Source organism: Panthera uncia (assembly GCF_023721935.1).
Source record: "Panthera uncia isolate 11264 chromosome B3 unlocalized genomic scaffold, Puncia_PCG_1.0 HiC_scaffold_1, whole genome shotgun sequence".
NCBI classification, from domain to species: domain Eukaryota; kingdom Metazoa; phylum Chordata; class Mammalia; order Carnivora; family Felidae; genus Panthera; species Panthera uncia.
In genome coordinates this window covers 95126844-95142948 of record NW_026057582.1, presented here as the reverse complement: position 1 = coordinate 95142948, position 16105 = coordinate 95126844, and the positions used below count along the sequence as shown (strand labels likewise).

Genomic DNA, 16105 nt, shown 5'->3' with positions numbered 1-16105 from the left:
CAATGAAAATATTACCAATGTATCTAATTAGTCTGCTTTGTGGCCAGCAGAGTAAGAGAATATAGCTAAGGAAACAAATGCCCTTATTCCCCTCACTTAATGATGGCTGACTTCTAGCATCTGAAGTACTGTCAGTAAGTTAGCAGGCTTATGGATAATTATGAATTCTACCACTCAGGACAATTGCACCAATGCAATATCATGAAGGAGTAATGCCTCTTCTGCTTACACAGCACAGTCATAATTTTCTAAATCAATTACTACAAGTTCTCCAGAGTTTCATAACCCATATCTTATGGCTTCCTGAAATGAAATGAAATTTCAGATCATCTGATTTTCTTTTTCATGTATTTATACAAATTAGATTGCAGGGCAAGGAAATGCAACCGAGTCCTTTTTGTAGGTGAGGGCAATATATTTTTATGAAAAAAAAAATACAAGGTCTGTATTTATTTCAAATTGCTCTGAGCTGAGTTATACTCATAAAATAATTAAGCTATTAAAATAATGTAAACCAAAGTATATGTGTTTTTCTTTTGAGGTATTTCAGCTATTAGAGAATAATAAAATGATCATTCACAATAATGAAAATAAGTACCTGACATTCTGATAATCATTTTGCTGTTACTGTGTTACAAAGGGACCGATAATGCAGTATGGGGATTGTGGTGCACATAATTTAACTTCTAGCTCAAGTCAATCCATACTGTGGGTTGGCTACTTTATTTTAGTATAGTGTGTCCCAAAACAATATGCACATGAAAGAATCACATGGCATGCTTTACTAAAAAGAAAACAGACTCTGGGCCTCATTCTTAAGGTTACGTTTGCTTCATGGCTTGTGTGACTTACTATATTTTTTATATTCTCTACAGTAATCACAAAGTTGTTATGCCAAAACATGCTCTTAATTTTTATGCAAGGAAGCATGTCAGAAAGTCACAATAGAGGAGAAAAAATTTAGCGGTTTGCTTTTCTTTTTCTAAGGAGGGCACTAGGAAAAAAAAAAACGATGTGCCCACATGGTCTCTGGGGTATCGTGCAGGCAGGCAGTAATGGTGTCTACACAAGGACTGCTTTTGGAGCCACTGACACATGCCAAGACTGTCAGAATGTCAGGTCATGTTTCAAACTGGGACTCCATTAAGACAATGTTTTTTTACACCTAGAAAAAGGTTTTAAACATTATTTCCATCTCCACAGGGAAAAGAGGCTGATCCTGGACAGAGAGCGCAGCCGCGCTGCCCCTACAGTGGTGGGGCTAAAGCGGCAGAGAGCTGCAGCATCATGCAGCGGGGCGTGTGGGCGGCGGGCACTTTGCAGACGGTATGAGACGCAAGCCATGCCGCTGCTAGGAGCCAGCTAATGAACACAGAGTAAACCATTTTGAGCAAGTGCACAATCATTAATCATTTGCTAATTAAGAGTTTTTGTAGCAAGAAGTGCACATCCTAACACAGGTGGTAGGGGACAAACTATAAGAAACTCCTAAAAAGAAGAACTAGACAGGGAAGCTTCCCTTAGCAAGACCAGTCCCGGTGTTACGACCAGTTCCACTGTTGAGAGGAAGACTGGCGTCAGTACACAATGCATTACCTTTAAAGGCCACCGAGCATGCCCGTATTAAGTGCTGTATAAACTTCTCATAGTGAAGGGTAAATTCTGTCATTCTCAATAAAATCCTCTTTATCTTTATAACAGCTCCAAGTTAAGGAGCCCATTTAGATAGTGCCCTATGTAGCTAACTGGATTGGAAGGGCTCTGTCTATAATTTTGAGATTCTGGTGCCCAAAGGAGGATGAGTGTAGCAACTAGCAACTCTTAACATAAATCTGCAGAATGACGATTCTTTCTCTCCTTTCTCTCTGGAGGCTGAATGTTATACCCACACTTGGGTTGAGGTCTTGCTCCCTCCTGACCATCCATACCAATGGCAATGCTAACACTTTTTTTTTTTTTTGGTAGTAGATGATGAGGTGAAAATGGAAAATAATAAGATAATAAGAAATTGTTCTTAGAAAGGGGACAGAATATCAAAAGATGATAAGGAAAGGGAGGGAAGGGATGAATAATATTTAAATGCAGGAAAAGAAAAGAACTAGGGTCCATGCTGTTCTCCTAAAAAATTACATTGTTAGAAACTAGATATTCATTCCATTCACTTAATTGATTTTTCCCTTTAAATTATGTATGAGGAGTTTAGCAACTGGCCTTGCAAGAGTGATAAAGGTAGAAGGCACCAACCTCAGTATTTCCATCTTCATTATGTTCTCCAGTAAGAAGAGTTGTGTGATTTAGCTATAGAGTTGTAGCTAAATTTACAATGTGAAACCGGTACATTTCAAATTGGCAATTTTATGTGGAGTAAAGAATCCATTCTTGTTTGGTGTACAAGGTGCCCCATAACATTTTTGGTTAGCGCGTGGCTTGGCCCACAAAGCTTCCTTAAGTACAGGTCTGATCTGTCTTGTTAATATTCAGTCAGCAGTATATGACTCACATTAGAATCCAACCATGGAATAGTAAGGAAATAGAAGTAGCATTAGGATAAATTCCTGGAAATATGGCATTTTAAATATAACTTTATCCTTACATGATATGTGGTCTTAAAAATTCAGTAAAAGACGACAGAATTCCCCCCCACACAAGAAATCAGTCATTTCTTCACAATGCTTCTAACAGTAAGTGAACTTAAACTCTGAATATAAAACATCACTAAAATTAAAACGGCAATCTCCAGCTATGATCCTCAATTGCTTGTGTTCACCTAATTCAGCAAAATAATTCAAAAGCGAGATTGATGCCCTCATACTGTGCAAAAGGCACTAACACATGATAGGGAATGGAGTCTTATTTTATACAAAATAAACTGATACTGTGGTTTAAAAATCAGAGTTCATTTTTGAACTATTCCATCTCTGCACGCATATCCTAGTGCTTCTGATTTGTAGGCTGCTAAGCAGCAAGTTCAGTTTTCAAAAGACTGAGTCTGTAAGATAGCAAAAAAAGGGAAGGAAACGTACAAATGTCTCCATGGGGTTAAAAGCAACATCATATGTGAAGAAGCCCAATGTTAAAAGAAGCATTTTCAGCCTTGTACATTTAGAAATAAAAGGGATCTTTGCTTTGGAGTCCAAACTTGCTTCGCGTACATCTCTGACCCTTACCTCAATAAGGAACACTGTAACTAAAATCCTCAACAGAAATATCTCTACATTCTAGTGGCCCTTGGGGTTGTTTTAGGGAGGGGGAGTGGTGGGAGAATGCCAGCTGCATGAAACTTTCCCTCTCAGCACCAACTCTGGTCCCCAAGTCCCTGGACGCTCATGTTGGTGTGTGAAAGGAAAGACCGTGGCAAAAGCAGGAGGCAGGTGCACAACTACTATTTCACTGTCTGCTTGATCCAAATGAGCGAATGAGAATAAATAAGTGCGATGGTCTTTAGGTCTGGGGGGAAACAGCCAGAAAAGGGTAAGATGCTTGCTATCACAAACCTCATAAAAGAATCTTTCTCCTTCCTTCTTCTGCTCAGGGAAATGCAAGTCAAAGATGTTGGACAAAGACATGACACATTACAGACACAGCACACAACACATTTTGACAGATTTTTACATGTGAACAAGAAACTGATGCATCAAAACCACTAGGGCCACAAAGCACATTTCAGAGCAAACATTGATATCAGGTTGACATTGTGCAATATGGTGAAAAAAAAATCCGCAGTTTGTATAATTTTACAGATCATTAGCATATATAGATTTGTGTGTATAGCACTCTCTCTGTATACACACTACAAAAGGCTACTGACCATCTCCCCCCTCCCATTCACACTTCTAATGCATCACTCAAATATTCTGTTGTGTATAATGGTCACCTTATTGTTAATGATATTTTAGATTATCGGCCATGTCCTCTTCTGTTGTTAACCCATGTAAAAAACTTGATTATGACACTTTCCATAGGAAAGAGCTGTGCTGCTAATGATCTCTAAATAGATATTTGGCAAATGCAGGCATAAAAATATACCCACCTCTTTCCCTCCCATGGATTCAAACACTTTTTCCAGCTGGACCCGCAGTTGTTGAATATTGTTCATCAATATACAGGGCTTGAAGTAAAGCAAACAACAAAAAAGATGGTGTGAGAATCTTTTATACATGAAATTATTGAATGAGTTTACCTTAAATGTGATAAATATACAATCATCACTGAAGTATTATATCTGGCAAAGAGAATAATTCTGCTATTTTGATTATACTTCTTAAGAGTCAAGAATGGAAGAGGGAAATATTATCACTTTGGGGAATGCAATTTAATAATATATCAGACAATAAACTATTGGGGACTTAATTACTAATCTTTCTTTTCCTCTTACTATTGAGCCAAATTCTCTTTTAAAGATTTACTTTAAGAAAAGGTATCAAAATTGTGGTTTATATACACAATGGAATACTATGTGGCAATGAGAAAGAATGAAATATGGCCTTTTGTAGCAATGTGGATGGAACTGGAGAGTGTGATGCTAAATGAAGTAAGTCATACAGAGAAAGACAGATACCATATGTTTTCACTCTTATGTGGATCCTGAGAAACTTAACAGAAGACCATGGCGGAGGGGAAGGAAGAAAAAAGGTTAGAGAGGGAGGGAGCCAAACCATAAGACACTCTTAAAAACTGAGAACAAACCGAGGGTTGATGGAGGGTGGGAAGGGAGAGAGGGTGGGTGATGGGTATTGAGGAGGGCACCTGTTGGGATGAGCATTGGGTGTTGTATGGAAACCAATTTGACAATAAATTTCATATTAAAAAAATAAAATAATGAAATAAATAATTAAAAAACACCTTATTCTTAAATTCTGACACTCTAAAAAAAAAGAAAAGATATCAGTTTAACGTTTCCATTATTTCGCCATTTAAAAAACAAAATCACCATCTGAATTTTAAAAATCCAAGGGGGAGGGGCGCCTGGGTGGCTCAGCCGGTTAAGTGGCCAACTTCGGCTCAGGTCATGATCTCTCGGTCCGTGAGTATGAGCCCCGCTTCGGGCTCTGTGCTGACAGCTCAGAGCCTGGAGCCTGTTTCAGATTCTGTGTCTCCCTCTCTCTGACCCTCCCCCGTTCATGCTCTGTCTGTCTCAAAAATAAACGTTAAAAAAAAGTTTAAAAAAAAATCCAAGGGCGAAAAAGAAAAAAAAAGACACCTTTAATAGATTCTCTTTGGCTATAGACAAAGTCCACACATTGGTATTCAAGGCCTTTAGTTATCTGGCTCCAAATTAGGTTTTCCTTCCCATCTCTGTCTACCGCAGGTAACTTTCCCCTCTAAGCAGCTTTTCCCCCCAAAACACCTGTGCTTTCCAGACTCCAACTTGGCTTAGCAAGTGGCCTCTTCAGTTTCACCTCTTTGCCTATTTGAATCATATCCATCATTCCAGATTTGAGCTTTCTCTTTCCCACGCTATATCCTGTTGTCACTCACTTGACATTTGTTTTATTTAACTTTATATTGCTTTTCACTGTCTCACCCACTGACCTTAAATGCACCGTACATGCTGCTGTGTCCTCTGCTTTTTCTTACTCCCAAAGTACCGCACAGAGACTTACAAAGAATATATGTTTAAAAATGTTTTTGACTCCATGTTTCCAGGCAGGCAGAAATATAACAATAACACAAAGATGGAGGGCTCTGTGACAGGACTAGATGTGGCCTTAGAATAATAGGAGTTAATTTATAATTGGAAAATAGAATTCAGAATAGTTATAGAATAATTTAATATTTGTCGCATACTGATTCTGAAAAGCCAGTTGACTGGGGGGAGGAAAACAGTGAAAGAAAAGAAAGTGGATATATCTTCCAAGTTGCTGGGAAATGAGCCAATAAAGAATTAGACGCATATAAAGGACTTACAGGACATCAGAGAGGTGTTAGCACTCCTCAGTGGAAAGATTTTATTAACGCTGTAACCACATTACTGACCTTTGAAAAACTTTCTACTTGATTCTTAAAGTGACCACATTCTAACTTCAATTTATGAAAACAATTTTAAACTTTGATTCTCTTCCCTTGATTCTGGTCACATAAGTATTGTATGTCTCTAACACAGATATTTGAGATCCATGTGCCATAGATTCTGTTCAGTAAGCTGAACCACAATGTTCCACCAATGATTCTGATCCCCAGATGTGACTGAGAGCCACTTGATCTAGGCTTATCCTTTCCACTACATGCATAGTCAAAATTTTTCAGGGATTCAGCATCTTGACCCTAAGGCAACAAACTGAATCTCCACTTAGGGCCAGAGTCATTGGGATTTTCTTTTTTTCTTTTCTTTTCCCTTCCTTTCTTTCATTTTTTTTTTTTTTTTTTAATTGCAGAGGGGAAGATTTGGCTTGAATCTGGCCATCTTACCAGGGAGGAAATGAAGGTCAAAAAAAAAAAAAAAAAGACCATGACTCTTATTGAGAAGCAGGAAGAGTAGATGGGTAAAAGGTTGTATCACCCTGCTCCCCATGGGTCTAAGTTAACTAGGTGGTCTCTTCTATGATTATTTGATATTGGCATTCAAGCTTATCTTTTTTGGCACATATAACAGTACTTTAGTAATAGTTGTATGAGCACAAACCAACCTCCAAGCCTTTTTATATGACCATTTCCAATGGAAAAGAACAACTAAGAAACAAAATGGACTGTGTGCTCACTTAGCATGGATTGCTATTGGCGTCAGGTAAGGCTACATTAAAAAAAAAAGATTCAGTTATTCAGAGAGAGATAAAAATAAATATGAGACTCTCCTCTTTCATTAAACTTTCTCTGACTTTGAAATGTCCAATTATCAATTTTATTGAATCAATTTACCAAATCACTACTGAGACCTGAATCTAACTTACAGCTAATCTGGAAACAGCTTTTATTTTAAGCACCTCCATGGTCACTGAAAACAAAACAAAACAGCTAACATGTACAGGAAAGGGAACATTAACCCAATTCAGAGGTATCATTTGTTGATGAGTTTAGTTAGATAAAAGAACCTATGTTCAAGCTGTAATCTTTTTATTTGTATATAATTTGGCTTTTCCCCTAAAAATATCATAATGCATTTCGTCATATCTAAATCTAGAACAAAGTTAGGAACCTTAACTACAGTGAATATGAAAGTTAGTTATGTTGGGACTATGGCCATTTCTACATCACTTAAAGGGTGTTTCTGAGCTGAAAAATATTTTCAAAAATATTCAAAATAAAGTAATTCTGATTTATATATGTTGTGTTGCTGTATTTTGGAGTACAGGGACAACAGATTAAAAAAACTTGTGATCCATTTTCAATTTAAAACAAAGTTCTAACTTAAAAAAATTTAGAAAAAATTATTCTGTCATTTTAACTATCTAACATTCTAACATTTTAACTATCATCTTTAATTCTGACCCCTGGGAAAGCATGTTATGGTTATCTCTTAAAGGATGTCTCTATTTTTTTTTTTTTTAGAGAGAGAGAGAGAGAGTGCAAGCAGGGAAGAGGGCAGAGGGAGAGAGAGAGAGAGAGATTGAGAGAATCTTAAGCAGTCTCCATGCTCAGTGCTGAGCCTGACACGGGGCTGGATTCCAAGACCCTGGGATCATGACCTGAACAAAAATGAAGAGTCAGACACTCAACTAAGCCACTGAGGTGCTCCTGGATGTCCCTCTTTAAAAGTTTCTAGGTCAATTTGCAGAAGAAATAGGTATATGGGCATAAATATACTGGGGGGGGGGGGGAGAAACAACTTTTGATGTTCTTGATATTGAAAGAAACCTATAATAGTTCTATGTACATGCATAAATGTACAAAGGAACCTCTTCAATTTATCTCAGCTGAAAGCATAACTAAGCAGGTAATTGCCGTTCTTTCACGGAAAAGCGAAAATGATGTTTGGCATTTGAATGAGAGTCTAAGACTTATTAAGATACCAGGAACTAGGAAAGAAAAGCATTGAGGAAAAAAGTTCTTGTGCTGTAATATTTGCAAGAGTATTTATTCTCTTTCTTTATAAATACTTGATTTTGAAAAGTATAAAATATACAGACAAAATACAAGTAATAATAAACATTGATTTATGATTTTTTTCTCCAATGTTTTTAAAAATAAAATATACTATAGAATGTTACCTCATAATACAGTGAAAGTCTGCAGGAGTCCTTAAGGCTAATTTTCTTTTCTGAATGACAAGAATTATCCTTGGTAATTCATAGCTACCTTTCAAAATGTTCAACTGGCTATCCTAATATAATCAGAATTTTTTTCTGAAATTACCTGGCATTGTTTTTGATTTTCATCATAATATATTTCAAATGCATTATAAATTTAATTATAAATATATGCCTTGAGTAAATCAATATCTTGCCTATTAGAGTATTTATAATCAATGGCAGTTAGAAATCACTGCTGGATATCTGGGAATTTTCATAAAATTTCTAGGCAGCATAAAAATTTAAGAGAAAGAAGTATCTTCTGGGACCCTCAAGAACCATTAAGACTGACATATTAATGAGCTGTCAGAGATCAATGAGGTTTCAATGGGAATTCTATTTTAGGTTTGCCTGATAGTGGGAACTAATTTTTTAAGGGGGGGGGGGCTGGTTTTCCTCTTTAAAAATCTAGTACTAACTTTTGTAATATATTTTTTCAGTGTTCAAAAAAATTCCTATAATGTTGCCAATATATTTCTCCTAATATTACATATGGTGAATAGGAAAGATTTCACCTTCCACCATAGAATAAACACAGATTATTCTCTAAATCACTTTAGTTTATCTTACTTCCCTTTGTGCTTTTTATTAAGGTGCATTGCTGGTTTGAATTTATAAAGATTTTCTCAATCATCCAAAAAATAAAAGGCTAAGTTAATAACTTGGAGTAGAAATCAGAATCATTTCTTACTTTAACTATCTTTCTCAATTTATTTGAAAACCAAAAGATAAATTATACTCACTTTGGTACTGGAGGCCAAACCACTCTATTTGTGTCGATCTAAACAACTTTTTAATTCCTAGTTTAATGTTTTATGATTATGTGGGTTTTTAATTGTTTATGTGAATCTTGTTCCTCACGATCATGGAAAACCACAAGTTGGCTGACCTTGAGATGCTCTTAACCTTTCTCTGATTCTGTAATGTAACCAGTTCAGGACTCCTAGAGAAGTTTTCAAACTGTTTCTAGAGATCCCTTATTCCCTATTATCCTTGAAAACAGAAAGAAAACAGGAATTTCTCCTGCTTACTTATTAGTTTAAAAAAGTACATCTCAACAGGATAACATGAAGGCAGGGTTTTACTTACCACATTTTCCTTATCGCAGTATGAACTGAAATCACTTGATACAATCGCAGCATACTGAAGCAGTACTTTATTGATAGTCTGGGGAAAAAATTGTAAAATGTATCCAGTTATGCACACACTACCCAGTTTACTGCTAATCAGGCCAACTTTTCTTTTTCAGCTACAAGGGGGCCATAAGCAGTGATTAAATCTATGCCCTTGCCAAAAGAAGCATCTCAAACTTTTACGTTTAGATGAGAATTTGTGGTATTTCTGAGTACCTGTGAAAGATAATCCACATGAATTAATTCAATTGTAATATAATCTCTCTAGCATAAAATTCTTTTTTCTTAAAGATTTTATTTTTAAGTAATCTCTCTATACCCATTGTGGGGCTCAAACTCATGACCCGAGACCAAGAGTCACATGCTCCACTGACTGAGCCAGCCAGGTGCCCCATAAAATTCTTTATTTGTAACTTAACTAAATACTCCAAAGATATACGATTTTGTGACAACCTCCTCTATGATTGGATGCTTATTACTTAATGACAATAACACTCCTCCCCTTAGGCCCCAAACAACCTGCCTTATGCTTTGACTCCTTCCTCATGGTTTCTAGTTCCTGCACCCCTCTCACTCTTATCACACATACATATACCATGCCCAAAGTCTCTGTGCTGGTCATTTTCTCAACTTTCTACCATGTTCCTAAATACCTTCTACAATTATAAGTGGGATCAGAGCATTCCTGTGCAAGTCACTTAGCAATGGATATTTTCAGTAATTTTCTATAAGGAGCCTTACTAATATCAAAGACCACCTATGGAAACCTAAAACTTCAGCTTTTGTTGTATCACACTATTTCAATACATTTAACTTAATTTACTAAATTATTTATTGACAAATTATTTTCTAAAAAATGTCCCATTTTTGCCTTCTTTCTGTCCTCTTCATCCTAATTCCACATTTTCCTTCTCCATTTAATAAATGTTTCTCAGCTTAAGGATGCCCTCTGCTTCCACTAATTATGCAAAAATAAGGAAAAACAAACACATTTTGTTAAATTTTATTTCAGTTACTCAAAGATATATTGATGCATTTGTATCCTACTTTTACTCACATAGCTTGAATTATCCTAAGCCAAATGTGGACATGATTTTCTTAGGAGAGAATGCAATAATAATTATAGATATATACTATCTCTTCTTATAGAAAAGGACAGCTTTTCTTTTTTGTGCAATATATTAATCTGAATTTTCTTTGCATGGCTCAAAATAACTCAGGAAACACCCTAAACATCTCTCCTTCAACTCAACTCCTTAATCTATAAACCTGAATTCAAATGGAACTATGAACTTGTTTTACAGACGTCTAAGACCATAGTGAAAACCTGAAATTAGGGGAAACATGCAGAAATAAAACTGATATTTTGTGGAAGTACAAAGCATGTTGATAATAAGTGTCAATTTAAATAGACAGTTGGTCTTGGAAAATATAAAATCTTACGAAGTGGGAGACCAATAGATCTAGGAAAACAGATGGCTGATCAGACTGAGGCATCTTCCAAATGCAGCTGTTCAAATTTTACTCTATATATAATGCTGAAAATGACTTTGGGACTTACCTAAAAAGTACTAATTCTCTTGTACATACGAACACTGTTTTCAATTTGCAGGTTCTAATGATTGTACAAGCACTAAGAATCATTTCACTGCGATATAAAAACAAAGCAAAGTCTGAATTGAGGATCTTGTTGCAACTCAGAGACTATAACTTGCTCCAGATAAAGTTTGGAGAGGGGAATCCAGATATTCAATTCAGATTATTCTCAAGGTATCCCCCATGGTCTGACATTTGACTCTTCTTTACAGGAAAGCCCTAGTCTGTTGAATTCCCACTTGGGGACAACTGATCCTAGGATCTTGTATCTACTAACCTACAGACACCAGTGGTTAGCAAATGAGAAGGAGCTGTGGGCCTTGTAGCTCACTTGTAGCCAAGAGCTCAGCCATGTAGTATATGGTGTAGGGCCTTGTGCCCATAGGAGTTGTAGATACACTGGCTCTAACAATATCTACTTCTTTACTAATGTACAAAGTATACCTGAAGGACAGGCTTCATGTACATTTTAGAGGCAACTTAAATTTCATTCTAATTTATTCAACAAAATAAAACCTTATCAGGTATTAATTGTTTAATACTAGTAAGCAGTTGCATGAGACATACCTTCCTAAGACACATCTCCAGCTGTATCACAAGCTTTGCCTAGGAGCTTGCTAGAAGTGCCAGTTCTCTGGTACTACTCCAGGTCTACTGAATCAGCAATTCCGGTGTTTGTTAATAAGCCTCCAAGGTGATTCTGCTGCAGGCTAAAGTTTGAAAACCACAGTCCTAACTAACGTAGAGTAGGGTGTAGGTGAACTCTTCAGAGAGAACCTGTTGATGGAAGGTGTACCTAGCAAAGCCTGGAAGACAGAACTTCCTTCTGACTGTGTGAATTTAGTTCAGGATTTTATCTTTATGGGACTCTTGCGGCCTCAGAAATGGGGACAGCAGAGAGAGAGAGAGAGGCAAGAGTCTAACAGAAGCTGTTTCCATTCTGTTCTATAATAAAATACAGTTTATATGAAGACAGAGTCACGAGGTGTAGATGATTCTCTTATGGATGCAGTAAAGGAATTGCCATTCAAAGAGCTCCAGATGAAATAAAATGAAATTCTAATAGGATTGTGGCAATGAAGCTAGGGATTCTCTACATTTAAAGGATCAGACAGGATTATCCAAATATCTCCCATCTGCAATCTGCTCTCATTTGACATGCAGCTACTGGTATTCCTAAGTGAGATAGTGATCAATTACCCAAAGTCATTATGATCTCCTGAGCTAATGGCATGCTCTTGAAATGGGCTAAATATCCTGTCAACACCACCAGTAGGTCCATCTAGGGTATTACTCTTGCAATCAGTAAGATAAGAGCCCTGGTTCAAAATCCATCTTTTCAGCCCCACTTTAGTTATGGAACATTCAGGATTAGAACAATGCATTGAGGATAAGAAGTATGCTATCTAGTAAGTGACATCAGAAATGTCACTTCAGTGATTTACAGCACTGTATTTTAATGCATGCAGTGTAAGATAGAATCCAGAGAGTTGCCTAGGTTTGGCTCAAAGGTTGAAAATAAATGGTAAGTTGCTGCTTTCTGACTTATCGATTGATTTGTGATGATACCAGATTGTGGAGGTAGTAATGCTCAGTGGTTACAAGCACTTTATCCATACCATTTCTAGGTGGGTGCCTTGTTTGAGTTACTGAAACTTTCTAAGCTTGTTTCATCACTGGAATTATTAGGAAAACTAAGAGTATCTGTGTCATGGGGTTGTAGTGAAGAATAAGCAAGACAAAATATGTAAAGTGATAAGTACATAGTGATGGTCAATTAATTATTATCAGTAAGTTTGAAAATTAGGATTACATTCCCCAAGAACAAGGAATACGTGTGTCTCATTCACCATAGTGTCCCTAGTCCCTGGAAACTCAATAAAAACAAAAAGAAAAACAAAAACCAGCCAGAATCATAGCCAAAAGTCAACATTCGTTGGTTTGTTTTTAGTAATGAAGATATCATTGCTTCATATCTCTTGTTTTAATTAAACTGCTCATATTTACCAAGAGCAGCAATATAGCCATAGAAATGTTCACTGCCCACATGCACTCTTTGCCTGTCATCAGAGCTATGAAATGTGAAGCATCTCTTTGGTATATTCAGTTTTACATATGCTTTCATAAGAACAAATAATTCCTTTAAATCCCATTTTAGAATGCTCAGTCTTCCCAAACGTTTGCTGTTATCATTTTTGATGTCTTTTCTCTGGGAGGTTTAAATCAATGTAAGTTTCAGGAAAAGAATATGATTTCAATATTCTGACACAAGGATCCTAATTCTAAGAAGCATAGGGTTTTTAAGACCACTGGTCACATGTAATGAAAGAACACCAATTCTAATAGTCTGACATGGCTGTGAAATACCTAATTATATTAACCATAAAGTCCCAGTTTTCAATTTTATGATTTTTAAAAATCATTCCAACAAAATAGAATTTATTTTTCAATGAAATTACCCATTTCTACTTTCCCAGAAAAGGTTTATTTTCTCACATTATTTCCTCATGATAATAATTGGGTAGTATTGAATTTACATGGATTGAGCAAATTTTAGTTATGTAAATTTTTTTTTTATTGTGCCAAAAAAACCCTCACATTTCCTCAGTGACACATGGAGCCTAATTCTTTTCTCCTCACTTCAGAGAATGTGTTTTCCTGTGTGTGATTCTAACATAACTCTCTTTGTAATCTCCCACTTCTTTATACTTTCCTCCAGCCCACTTGCTTATACGTTGGGCAGTCTAAACACGGCTGGGTGCAGCTTCACAGCTGCAGAAAGGTCAAAACTACCAAGGAGCAGAGGGTGGTCTGAGGCCCAAGGCCTTGACCCCTAGTGGAGCTTTCATTCTGCTCTCGATACTTACATGCTTCCGGCTTACATAACCTGCTACATGACCACTCTGAGGGTGAATCCTAGTTACCTTTCTCATAGAGTGCACAATTACAATAGCATGTTACTAAACATATTAGCTCTGAGATTATTAAACTCTCAAATGACCCTTCTTCCACAAGTCCCACAGAGTTCCAAGAATAGCATGTGACACACTTTTTTCTACAGTATCCCTAATGACCCCCTTTCATTCTTCTCTTGGCAGGCACCCAAAATGCAGCTGTTCATCGAGAAAGGACTTTCTTAGAGAATTTTTTTAGAGTAATTCTCCCGCAGAGTTTACTGCAGATTTTACCACGCTGGGAGGTTGAAATCAGCTGCTACCAACAGTTTCCTCTAGAGATGATCAAGAGAAATGATTTTTAGCTATTATCGTTAAAAGCAGGAGATTACTTTAGCCTACCTAATTAACAGATGAAGACTAGAGTTCAAAATACTTGATGGGACACAAATAATGTAATACAGTTTAGGCTGACAGTTTATCTACCTAAAAGTCTTCACTGGCATCTCATTTTCTTTCCTTCCTTCCTTCCATCCTTTCTTCTTCTCTTTCTCGTTCCTTCCTTCCTTTCTTTCTTGCATCTATCTATCTACCTACCTACCTACCTACCTACCTATATATCTCACAGTTCCTACTTTCTACTAAAAGAAGTTTGGCCACTTTGCCTATTCTTCAAGACTTCTTACAATGAGGATCTAAGCTTCTAATTCTAGTTCCATCAGCTCTCTATGAGTCCTATGTTCTCTCTTCTTTGGGATCTCTCAGGCTAGAATCCCAATCACAGAATGACAGAGGTGACAAAGACTCTTTCCTTGACCAAACTCCAGCCAGCCTCCTCTGAGCCCTCTTCTCAACCAGCCCTCAACCTTGGCATCAAGACTTGAACAGAACAGTAACTGTTTCTAGCAGTTCAAAGGCACCTCTCTGGGATGATCCGAGGGCCCCTTGAAGTGCCTACCTGAGAAAACTAGCTAGTGTCTTTATAAGAAAAGCAAATTTGGGTACACAAATAAACACCAGGGGTGCATGTGCACAGAAGAAGGATCACATGAGGACCCATTAAGAAGGCTGACATCCCTGAGCCAAGGAGAGAAGCTTCAGAAGAAACTAAATCTGCTGATACCTTGATCTCAGTCAGACCTCTAGCCTCCAGAACTGTAAAAAAATAATGTTTCTCTTCTTAAGCCATGATTCTGTGGTATTTAATTATGGCAGCCCTTACAAATTAATACATCTTAAATATTATATAATTTAACTGAGTTTTGGCCTTCCTTTATTTTTTAACATGTCAAAGCTGTATATTTGTTTTTATATATATGAGGAGAAAGAAATGTTAAGAGTATGTAATCTGATCAAAATCAATCTGTCAACTAAGAAAACTACATTTCATAAAAATGGAATGAATGGCTCAGACTCATACCACAGTTATTGGTTGATTTGAAATGAGAACTCTGTTTTCATGACTCCAAGTCTTATGGACTTTTCATTGTAGTATAGGGTCCGTTAAAAATACTTGCAATTTAAATATGAAATGCCAAGGCTTATTTTCAGCTAAGAAGCACCATATCTGGAATAATTTTGCCATCCATAGTAGTTCCCTCAATGGTACGAACAACTGAATCACTAATGTGAATAACAGATTTTTAAAGATGATAAATTTATATTTAATAAACAAAAAGGGCAGAAAGAAAGTCAGATGACAAGCCTGGAAACAGAACCTATTGGTACTAGAATTAGAAATTCAATTGGGGTAGTGGTGTCAAGGAAGAGTAATACTACAAACAACAATAGCATTTGTCAAATTCTAGGTGAGAAAATAATAAATGCCACCATCTCAGAAAAGAAAGGATGCACTCCATTTAACCCACCTTTGCAAATCTTCTCATTAAGTGAGATAATGCTTCAGGATTAGGGCACTCCAGTTTCTTAATAATCTCAAAGCTCTGGTTAAGCTGAGCAAAGACATCAACCACAGAACAAGAGAAGAGGGCATGATCAGACGTCTGCTGGAACTGAAGGGAGAGAAGGCGATACCATTCCAATAAGCACATTAGAGGGACTGTGGAAAGAGTCAAATCACGTAAATAAGTGAATCTCCTATACCATGTACCTTCATCTCATATGCCTTCATTTCCCATTTAATAAAATGCTTACCCATTTCAAAATCATTCATCTCCTTTCCTGGAAAAGTATTAGAACTAATATTAGAGACAGGCTCCTATTAATTGGTTTTTCCATTTCTACATTGAGGGACTAG

General features: G+C 36.7%; 1 protein-coding gene across 1 annotated transcript in view; it reads right to left on the bottom strand.

Annotated features, from left to right (window-relative positions):
- LOC125910388 (protein unc-13 homolog C) overlaps nt 1–16105 on the bottom strand; it is a 339112-nt gene that overhangs the window by 109126 nt on the left and 213881 nt on the right. Inside the window, exons 15-17 of the mRNA XM_049614136.1 lie at nt 15717–15860; nt 9315–9392; nt 4031–4108 (exon numbers count right to left, since the gene is read on the bottom strand). Coding sequence (XP_049470093.1) covers nt 4031–4108; nt 9315–9392; nt 15717–15860 — 300 coding nt within the window. The remainder of the gene's footprint in view (nt 1–4030; nt 4109–9314; nt 9393–15716; nt 15861–16105) is intronic.